Raw genomic sequence first — 11,428 nt, 5'->3', positions numbered from 1 at the left:
AGAGTTTGATGGGAAATGCGAGTCGTAAGCCTGAGAAACCGCGTTGGGAGACGACGAATAACATCAACCGCCAATAACAGCCTTCTTTCTTTCTGTGAGTTTTTGGGATCTCCAAAGGAGAATCACGTCTGTAAAGTCAAGTCTTTTGTGGAAAAGTCTGTTCTTAATGACCCAGAGGAAAATTTTAGCTAATTTGCTGTAAATTGTATTCTTCTTCTTCCTTGATTGTTAGAGCTCTTTCTTTCTGATTCTATTGCTTATCATGGGAGACGTGAAGGACAAGGTCAAGGGTTTCATGAAAAGGTTTAATAACACGTTGTCTTCATCTTCTTCTACGAATTTTAAGGGACAGGGAAGAGTTTTAGGTTCATCTTCTTCTGGGTCGACTAGTTCTATGCCTACCCGCCCATCGGAGAATCCCATTTCAAAGCCGAAGCTTGTTAGTCCACCTTCAAATTCCTCTGCCAATTCTAAGCCCCCGGTTGCCAATTCGATTGCCACTGGTCAAAACAGGTCGGACCCGTCGAATACATCGAATCCAGATCGTATTCCGGCCGATGGATTTGACCCATTTGACTCGTTTATAACATCTGGGAAAAGATCTGGAAATGGGTATTCCTTAAACGTGTTTGAATGTCCGATTTGTGGTCGGAGTTACAGGTCTGAAGAAGAGGTTTCGGTGCACGTAGATAGCTGTGTCAACGATAGTACAGCCAAGGGAGCAGAAGATCCGCCTACGAGTGATGCAGAACCTAGGAGTGAATTGGAAGCTTGTATTGGTACTTTCTTATCAGGGAAGCCAACACAAGGTTCATTGGATATTGTTCTGAAGCTTTTGAGGAACATAGTTCGGGAACCAGAGAATTCAAAATTTAGGAAGATTCGTCTGAGTAATCCCAAAATTAAGGAGGCAATTGGTGAGGCTGTTGGGGGAGTGGAATTGTTGGAGTTTGTGGGTTTTAAATTGCAAGAGGAAGATGGTGAAATGTGGGCAACCATGGAGGTTCCAACGGAGGAACAAATTAACCTATTATGTAAGGTAATCGATTTGATTGACCAGCCAAAGCTTGAAGAACAGCAAAAGAAAGCCAGCACAGCACCTGACCTGATTGAACCAAAGAAGGTGGACAGACAGGTTTGGTTCTCATTTCTTATTTGCACTGGTTTTATATTTTGTGTCGATTTCTCTTTTCTTGGAAGGGTTCCATTATGTTTTGATGGTCACACTTCACAGTGATGCACGCTACTTAATAACAGGGTTGCTATGACTTGTGAGCAAAAGATGAAGCTCTTGGTTTGTCTCTGTTGTGACTATAGTTTTCAAAAGAACACAAATGGAATGTTAACTAACATTGTGATTACTGGTTATGATGTAAATTTTGCCAAAGGACCACATAGAGAAGTGTTTTTCATGGCTAGATAAGAGAATTCTGCTCATGATAGTTCAATTCTGGTAAGGACTGGCTTGAAGTAATTTGTTTAAAATGTTTAGTTTGGTGACTATAAGTAACATTATGAGATCCATATTTTAGTTCAAGATAATAGTCACCAATATAGATTTTATGGGTACTTTCCTCAAATTGCTTCTCTCTCTTGCTGATTTTGTTAGTCTATTACTCTCACGATTTCCCATTTAGTTGGAACCTTGAGTTTTGTCCCCGTCTCCTGTCACCCTTTGTAGCTTTTCCAAGCGAGTGCAAATTTGGCCCTATTGTGAAACAACGATGGTTGTTCTATAAGAAACTGAAAGCCGAGGAATACAAAAGAAGTTTCGGTGGAATACATCTAGGTGTTCAATTTGATAGTTGCCTCCTACATCTTATATTTGTATGTGTGTGTACACACATACATAATAATAAGACCTTTCATTGATGTGATAAAATATAAAAACAGAGGGCCGCAAGCGAAAGGAAGTTAAATAAAGCCTTCCAACACACACATACATAATAATAAGACCTTTCATTGATGTGATAAAATATAAAAAAGAGGGCCGCGAGTGTAAGGAAGTTACATAAAGCCTTCCAAGGTCATTCAAACTTGTCGAAGGAGAGATATCATTTATGACTACTCCATGCCAGAGCAATAATAAAAACAACTTGAGAAATTTTTCAGGGGAGGGTGTTGTTATTATGGTTGTTGCTCTCGTTCTGAAGAGACCAATGATTCTCTTCTTTTGATATTTGAAAGCTGGGTCGTTTAGTAGCTTGGGTAACATCTGTTGATTTTATGGAATTAATCTATATTTCATTAATTACTTAATAGAGATACAAGCCTATATATAACCATAGAGAAATACACTTAAGGAAATAATATCAAATAATATCTCCAGAATAATATCTCCTAAGAATAATATCTCCTAAGAATAATATCTCCTAAGAATAATCTAATTATATTAATAACATCAACCTACACTTACTTTCGTTGTGTTGTTTTTATTGGGAGGAGGCTGATGGAACTCCTCTTGATCTAAACCGAACAAGTAGGAACAGCCTCATTACGATAGTATTAATTCTGAAAACTAACGAAATTACAATGTAAAACGAATTGAGGATCCTCAATTCGGAAACGAAAGACTCTCCCCTGCTCTCTTTTTTTCCTCTCGGAAAATCCTGAGCTTACCCACAAAATTCTCACTCCCCTCTCTCTCGATAACAAACTCCTATTTATACTCTAACTAGCTTTCTCTCTCCATAACAAACTCCTATTTATACTCTAACTAACTTTCTCTCTCCATTACAAAATCCTATTTATACTCTATTATTTATTATGGAATTATCTACTAACAATATTAAATCTATTAAGGCTATTCTCCCTGGCACGTGCAGTTAACCTTGCTTCTTCTTCCTTCTACTGTACTGGTGTATAATTGGGGGTCTATCATTACATTCCCTTTCCTTTACATCGATGACCATGAAAGTACTTTTCATTACAGCGAAAGCAAAGTCCCTTCTCTTTTCGGGCTTGAAACTCTGCATCGGGTAGTCTCTTCGTTGGGCCTTCTTTCTTAACTTCTTCTGAAATTCTTCATACTCCTCCCAAGACGCTTCCTGAGGTGATAGCCCCTGCCATTTAATCAGTACCTCCCAAATTCCTTCCTTGTTCTTCGAATACCCATATATCTCCTCCGGAATAGCCAACCATTCATAGTTTTCATTTAAACAGGCCATTTCTTCTGGTTTCAGCATGGTGTGATTCCCCACCATCTTTTTAAGTTACGAGACATGAAAGACTGGGTGAATACATGAAGATTTCGGCAACTGGAGCTTGTATGCTACCAATCCTATTCGTTCTGTAACATCAAACGGCCCAAAAAACTTTGGGGACAGTTTCCCATTCTTTTTCTTACGCAAGGAAGATTGCCTGTATGGCCTAATTTTTAAAAACACCATGTCACCAACCTTATATCCACATCTCTTCTCTTCAAATCTGCATTCTTTTTCATTTTATCTTGAGCCACTCAAAGGTGTTCCTTCAATACTTCCAAGACTTCATCCCTTGCCTTGAGTTGTTCATCTAACAGGAAGTTAGATGTGCTTTGATCCCCATAGTATATTAACGGAGGGGGTGTGCGACCATATACAGCCTGAAAAGGAGTGATTCCCAATGACCGGTGGAAGGTGGTATTGTACCAATACTCTGCCCAGTGTAGCCATTTCGTCCATTCCTTTGGTTTCTCACTACAGAAACATCTTAAATATGTTTCCACGCTCCTGTTGACCACTTCTGTCTGACCATCTCTTTGTGGGTGATATGTCGTGCTTCTATTTAATTTAGTGCCAGCCAACTTGAACATTCCTTTCCAAAAGCTACTCACAAATACCTTATCTCTATCTGATACGATGGATTTAGGAAATCCGTGTAGATGCACAATTTCTTTAACAAATACTTTTGCTACAGTTTTCGCTGTGAAAGGATGTTTGAAGGCAAGGAAATGGCCATATTTGCTGAACCTATCGACCACTACAAATATAGTTTCAAAGCCACCTGATTTCGGCAACCCCTCAATGAAGTCCATTGAGATATCACTCCAAATGTTATTGGGAACTTCCAATGGCAGTAATACCCCAGCCGAGGTCAAAGCCAAGGATTTATTTTTCTGACAAATCAGACATTCATCACAGTACCTTTTGATGTCAGTTTTCATTCCTGCCCAATACAACTCTTCAGTAATTCTCTTATAAGTTCTTAGAAAACCAGAATGTCCACCTAGCACAGAATCATGATAAGTATACCATATGGCTGGGATCAAAGCTGATGACTGAGATAACACCAATCTGTCATTGTATCTTAGCATTCCGTGTCTGATAGAAAATTTTCTTTCAGTATTCTCCTCCCCTGCTTGTAGTGCTTCCCATACTTTGCGAAGTCTGGTATCTTCTTCCACTTCCTTCTTGACTACTAATAAATCTATTAATGCTGGTGCCGTTAAGCTACTGAATTGAACTGCTGGAGGTACACGGGATAAGGCGTTAGCGGCTTTATTCTCTAGTCCTGGTTTGTATTGTACTTCAAAAGAGTATCCCAATAGCTTGGCTACCCACTTTTGGTACTGAGGTTGAATTACTCTCTGCTCTAGTAAAAACTTCAATGATTTCTGGTCAGTCCCTACTATGAATGGTTTCTCGAGTAAGTACGGTCTCCACCTCTGTACAGCCATGACCACGGCCATTAATTGTCTTTCATATACGGGCTTTACTCTGTCCCTTACTGCCAAGGTGTGGCTGAAGTAGGCAATCGGCTTCTTGGCTTGCATTAACACAACTCCTATGCGATACCCCGATGCATCTGTTTCCAATTCAAAGGTTCTACTGAAGTCTGGCAATGCCAAGACTGGTAGGGTCATCATACCCCCCTCCAAACTCTTCAAACATCAAAAGTAGTGCAATGATGAATAACAGTGAGAACAAAGGAAATACCATATTTTCGATGAGGATGGTGACATTAAGAACAATGGCTGGAGAAGTTAAGAAAGAAGGCCCGACGAAGAGACTACCCGATGCAGAGTTTCAAGCCCGAAAAGAGAAGGGACTTTGCTTTCGCTGTAATGAAAAGTACTTTCATGGTCATCGATGTAAAGGAAAGGGAATGTAATGATAGACCCCCAATTATACACCAGTACAGTAGAAGGAAGAAGAAGCAAGGTTAACCGCACGTGCCAGGGAGAATAGCCTTAATAGATTTAATATTGTTAGTAGATAATTCCATAATAAATAATAGAGTATAAATAGGAGTTTGTTATGGAGAGAGAAAGTTAGTTAGAGTATAAATAGGAGTTTGTTATGGAGAGAGAAAGCTAGTTAGAGTATAAATAGGAGTTTGTTATCGAGAGAGAGAGAGGGGAGTGAGAATTTTGTGGTAAGCTCAGGATTTTCCAAGAGGAAAAAAAGAGAGCAGAGGAGAGTCCTTCGTTTCCGAATTGAGCATCCTCAATTCGTTTTACATTGTAATTTCGTTAGTTTTCGGGATTAATACTATCGTAATGAGGCTGTTCCTACTTGTTCGGTTTCGATCAAGAGAAGTTCCATCATTATTTTTTTTGCATCCAGTTTCCTGTGCGCCGTAGTCTGCCAACTTCTCACTGGTTGTCGTCCCTTCTTTCGCAATAGAATCCATGAGTATCATCAGCATTTGATGCGTCTTTTCGGTTTGTTGACTGATCTCTGTTAAGCTTTCTTCGATCGCCGAAATTTTACTCACTTCTTTCTTCATCAGCAACATTTCCTGACCGTGAACTTCCATTCTCTCTTCCGATCGCGTGTTAACCATAGTTCTCTCCTTGCCCAGATTCGACGAGCTTTGATACCAAATGATGGAACTCCTCTTGATTGAAACCGAATAAGTAGGAACAGCCTCGTTACGATAGTATTAATCCTGAAAACTAACGAAATTACAATGTAAAACGAATTGAGGATGCTCAATTCGGAAACGAAAGACTCTCCTCTGCTCTCTTTTTTTCCTCTTGGAAAATCCTGAGCCTACCACAAAATTCTCACTCCCCTCTCTCTCGATAACAAACTCCTATTTATACTCTAACTAGCTTTCTCTCTCCATAACAAACTCCTATTTATACTCTAACTAACTTTCTCTCTCCATAACAAACTCCTATTTATACTCTTTTATTTTATTACGGAATTATGTACTAACAATATTAAAGCTATTAAGGCTATTCTCCCTGGCACGTGCGGTTAACCTTGCTTCTTCTTCCTTCTACTGTACTGGTGTATAATTTGGGGTCTATCAGAGGCCCGGGTAAGGGTCCAGTAGGGATGCATCGTTGCTTGTGTTTGATTTAAAGTATTTATATGGAATTGATTTTCATTTTATTTAGAAAGGAGTAATTTTTAAAATTTTCTTTTTTAAAACCAAGATTATTTTGAATTTCAAAATTCATCAATGCCAATAATTAGATAGATTTTTCCTTTTTGCTAATAATGCAAAAGGCAGAATAGGAATCTTAAAATTGTAGCTCTATGATCCATGGACAACGATTTGCATCATAGAAAAGGGCACCTTCTGTTGATGAGAAGTTTGATCTCTATTTATTGGGGACATGGCATGGCTTTGTTGTTTATTCAGTATGCCTCAATCATGTTAACTGGCTGAAGTCACAATTTGTGACTTCTCAAAAAATGTTCTGGAAATCAATTTGTACTAAGATGTTCTGTTAGAATACTGTGGTGAGAAACTGAATGAACACTTTTGAAATATAATGTACTAGTTTTTGTTGTTCACAACTTCCATAGCTGATGTTTTGGATAATTTATTATTTCCAGATTCGGGTATTCTTTGCTGTCCCTGAAAACATTGCAGCGAAGATTGAACTACCAGACTCCTTTTACAGACTCTCTGTTGAAGAGGTTAAAAGAGAAGCTATAATGAGGAAGCAAAAGATTGCTGAATCTCAGCTTTTGGTTCCCAAATCATACAAGGAAAAACAAGCAAAAGCTGCTAGGAGGAAGTACACAAGAACGGTTATCAGAATTCAATTTCCGGACGGTGTGGTTCTTCAAGGTGTTTTTTCTCCTTGGGAACCAACAAGTGCTCTATATGAGGTTAGCTTTATTCTTAGCTTAGACCCTTGAACTTAGGTCATTTTTCTAAATGATTCTGAAATGATTAAAATCTCTGTTGTCATTTTCAAAATGACTTTAAAACATGTTTTGAATCATTCAATATCAGTTTCGATGATATGAATACTACACTAAGTTAATTTTGAGTGGTTTAAAGACGGTTTCAGAGCAATTAGGAAGTATTCTAGCAACTTTAGAATTACTCCCAGACATGGACTTAGCGTGTGAAACTATGAAATGTGATGTTCCTTCTCCCTGGCTTGCCAAGTTGCACCAGCCGTTTGGTGTGGATTGTTTGTTCTGTGATATAGATATAATACCAACTATTCTTAGTTAAAATTTAAAATATTTGTCTTAAAACTCTCTTCCTGCATACTGAAGGAATATCTGGTTTGTTGGCAGTTTGTGAGCACAGCACTGAAAGAACCCTGTTTGGAATTTGAGTTGATACATCCTGTTGGTGTTAAACGACGTACAATCGCTCATTTTCCCGCAGAAGGAGAGAAATCTAAGACACTAGATGATGAGGAGTTAGTCCCCTCAGCTCTGGTAAAGTTTAGACCAATTGAAACAGATTCAGTTGTCTTCACAGGTTTGCGTAACGAACTGCTTGAGATTATCGAACCACTTGTAAGCGGTTCAGCCGTGGCTCCTCCTACGCAAGTTTAAATCTATTTGATACAATGGGTGAATATACATTTTGATGTCTGGCCGTTCTGTGTTGATGTGGTTGTTTCAGTAAGAAGTCCCCATTTACTCCCTTGTTCAGTTGCCTTCTTTGTAATCTATTTTTCTTCTTAGAGGTGGAAAGCAATTGCATAATGAAGGGTTTTAACACTTTTAATACCCTTTTATGGGTAGTGGACAAATCGTTTTTAATATTGAATTATCATTGATAAAACTCTGTATCTATAGTTAGATGTCTATAAAAAAAAAAAGTTGGAGCTGGAGGTTAGCTTTAAATATTATATCTTTATTATAAAAAAGGTTTGAAACCCATTTTATAATCAGCGAAGACTAGATGAAATGCTGTCGATGTTGTTCATTATATTCAAGGAATGGAATTTTGCGAGACTCTTTGCAATTACTCACCATAAAGTGATGTATCAATTTAGATCTTAAATTGAATTTTTACAATTCTTTTAATTTAAATTTTCTATTATGTTTTATTAAAATGAACAACATGGAAGACTTGTAATTAATTTTATCAATTAAATTTTTTAACTTTGATAAGCAGATTAATTTAGACTCTCAAAGACTCTCAAATAAGGTTTATGTGAAAGTTGATGGTAATATGGTCAATCTTAATAATAGTTATAAATTGACTCACTATAACAATTTGTAAGTTATAATGGTCAATCTTCAAATACAAAAACCATGATAGAGATCATGTTTGTCTGATGGGGGGGGGAGGGATTGCAAGCATATGTGGTGATCACTATGGAAGACCAAAGCCCCCGGCTAAAGTTTGCTGTTGGCCAATTGCTCATAATATTTTCCCTATCAAATCTAATCTTGTCTACAAGGGAGTCCATACTGATCTTTTGTGTGTGTGTGTGTTTTTGTAGGGAGCATGTTGAAGCTGCTTCCTACATTATGTGGAAGTGCCCATTTTCTAGAGAGATTTGGCCTAGAAGCTTTCTTTTCTAATAATGTTGATGTTCTTTGTAATGCCCAGGACTCATTGGAGCTATCAAGCTAGTTTGAATTTGAATTTTTATCGTTTTGATCCTTTGGAGCTGGACAAGGTCGTGATAATTGTCAGCGTGACAAATTTGGGAATTAGCTTGGAACAATTTGATGTTTCCGAGATAACGATATGTCAATGCTAACTGTGATTGGAGAGCTGGAATGTAATCAAAATTACTTGGAATCAAAAGAGTATTGAAATGTGTGTCAAATAGAGGGTAGAACAAAAATATATGTAAAAAGTGGAAACGATGGAAACTAGAGTTTAATGAAAACTGTTGAAATGAAATGAGTTTAATTTTTCCATTAGAGCTCAAAACGCACAATCCAAACATGAATTTTGGATTACACTCTAAAGCACTCCAATCCCACTACGTGTGTCCAAACACCCTCTACAAGTGACTCTCAATAGCCAAGCATCTCCTTGGGTTTCAATATGATGTGAGGATTCTAATGGTAAAGCCCTTTCTGGCCATTTCTCGTCATTGTTTAGATGACACCCTCTTTTTGAAGGCTGAACACATAGATGTCGCTTGGTGTCCAAATTTCAAACTCAAACGGCTTAGGTTCGGTGCTTCAAGACCACTTTGGACAAGTTGATTTGGTTGGATATAAGTTTGTCCTCCGTTGCAGGGAGGTCAGGCTTCTTGAAGCGATGACCATATGTTTTGGTCTTCAGAATATTTCCTCAATACATATCTTATTTCAAATATTTTTGTTGAGTATGATTGCTTGTAAGTAATTAATATGTTAAATAACTTTGTTGAGCTTAGGGGTTGTCCTTGTCTTCTCCCATGTTCGCCAGAGTCAAAATGATCTTGTTCACAATGTTGTGTGTAAAGTTTTGGTGGATCATGGGTCTTCTATCCTCCATTCTCCTTATTTTGCATGGTTTTTTACACTTTTATCTAATGATCATATTTGGTAATTGGTTGGGCCTTTGCCCTCTTGATTTTTGTCTACACAAAGACAAAAAAAAAAACGAAAAAGATAAAAGAAAATTTGTAAGTGTAATTGAAAAAATTAAATGTACCGTGTAATATTTTAAACTAGATACATTTCTAAAAGTCTAATATTGAAATTGATATAATTATTAAAGTTAAAAGTATAAATTGATACAACTATTACTTTGAAATTTAAACTGATACAATTCTCAAAATTCATAGTATAATTTGATGTTTATTCTTTTTTTTCCAGTATCGTGCATGTTCGATTGATTTGAATTGAATTTTGGTAAGAAAATAAATAAAGAAAAAATTATTTAAGTCTAAAGAGATTATTAAATTATGACTTTTTAACCCAATATTTTAATTTAGGATGTGAATGTATATAAATTAGTTATCAACGTGACTATAATAATTGACGTAGACTTATTCCTTAGAAGCTGAAGGTTCAAATTTCTATTAGGGTTCAAATTTCTATATCTTATACTAATAGGTAACACATAAAATAGTTCTAAAGTATCTAATAATATATAAAGTGAAGTATACACTGAGTGATCAAACTTTTCTCTTCATACAATTGTTTGTTTGTTTTTTTAAATATGCTCAAGATTAAAGGAGTATGATCTCGACCAATTAAAATTTTTTGGGACGTTCGCAAAAATAGCATATAAATTTGTGATAATTGGATTTATATCACTACATTTTTTAAATTGCAAAAGTAACAAATTTAAAAGCTGATAGTCTTTTGATAGTCCGGTGGTATATTTAATTACTTGTCATATTTGTTATATTACAATATGCAAAAAAGATGTATTATGAACTGTTTTTTCATAAATTTTTTTGTCAACTTATATAATTTTCCAAAACCTTTTTAGTACAAAATATTGGAATAGGGAGATTTGAACCTCAGAACTTCATAATTGGTTACAAATGGATTTTCTTCCGGCAACAAATTAAACACAAATACCATTTTAGACAAAGGTTGTTGAATTCATTGTTATCATCCAATAAAGTATAAACGATAAAAATAAATTTTATAGCCTCTCATCATCCTTCATGGAAGTCAAGGACACAAATGTTAAGTCTTTTGACCATCTCATACGATCTCCTTTAAGTATATAAAACCAATAAAAAATTTCATAAAATTACAAGTAAAAAAAAAATTAGAATCTTGTGTTACATAAACATATAATATTTCACGTGATAAAAATATAGAGAAAATCAAAATACAAAACATAACTTTCCCTCCAAAAGTAAGTATAAGCTTGAGCCTTTCAAATTATTTGCCTATTAGTGATGATATAATTTCACCAATGATATCTTTTCTCTTTTGATTTGAATAAGCCTGACAGTATATAAAACACGATGGAAAACTAAAGCGACCTTCATTGTAATGACCCCAATAATCTGAATGGTATGTGACATGTTACCATGCAAATGCTTTTGCATATTCTTCGTCGTCATCTTTGTTATCGTCATACGTAGAATTACTTTCTTTCTCATTGAACCAAGTTCTCGCTTATTTTCTTAGTGACTTCATGGCAAATGTAATTTGTTCCAGGTCATTCCTTTTGTCAAAAAAAACTTGTCCATATTTCCACTATAACCAATTCCAGTTCAATTTCAATATCATAAGATCGATGAGGTTATCTAATTTGAAGTTTGTACCTAGTTTTGTAATCAAAAGCTTCCCTCTGAAACCATCTACTTCAAGAGTGTTGACAT

The 11,428-nt window shown here is 36.2% G+C and overlaps 1 protein-coding gene across 1 annotated transcript; it reads left to right on the top strand.

Moving 5' to 3' along the window:
* LOC101209321 (plant UBX domain-containing protein 2) lies at window positions 1-8,033 on the top strand. The gene is made up of 3 exons (XM_011657140.2): window positions 1-1,135; window positions 6,774-7,052; window positions 7,473-8,033. Exons 1-3 carry the CDS (start codon window positions 263-265, stop codon window positions 7,737-7,739), a joined length of 1,419 nt encoding a protein of 472 aa, XP_011655442.1. The 5' UTR covers window positions 1-262; the 3' UTR covers window positions 7,740-8,033.
* Window positions 8,034-11,428: the final 3,395 nt, after the last annotated feature.

This window comes from Cucumis sativus, chromosome 5 (genome assembly GCF_000004075.3).
Source record: "Cucumis sativus cultivar 9930 chromosome 5, Cucumber_9930_V3, whole genome shotgun sequence".
Classification (NCBI taxonomy): Eukaryota; Viridiplantae; Streptophyta; class Magnoliopsida; order Cucurbitales; family Cucurbitaceae; genus Cucumis; species Cucumis sativus.
This window is presented reverse-complemented; position numbering and strand designations above follow the sequence as displayed.

Coding starts and splice junctions, on each gene's coding strand:
- LOC101209321 (XM_011657140.2), top strand. CDS start 263: ATGGGAGACGTGAAGGACAAGGTCAAGGGTTTCATGAAAAGGTTTAAT. Junction 1,136..6,773: donor CAAAGAAGGTGGACAGACAG/GTTTGGTTCTCA, acceptor TATTATTTCCAG/ATTCGGGTATTCTTTGCTGT. Junction 7,053..7,472: donor CAACAAGTGCTCTATATGAG/GTTAGCTTTATT, acceptor GTTTGTTGGCAG/TTTGTGAGCACAGCACTGAA.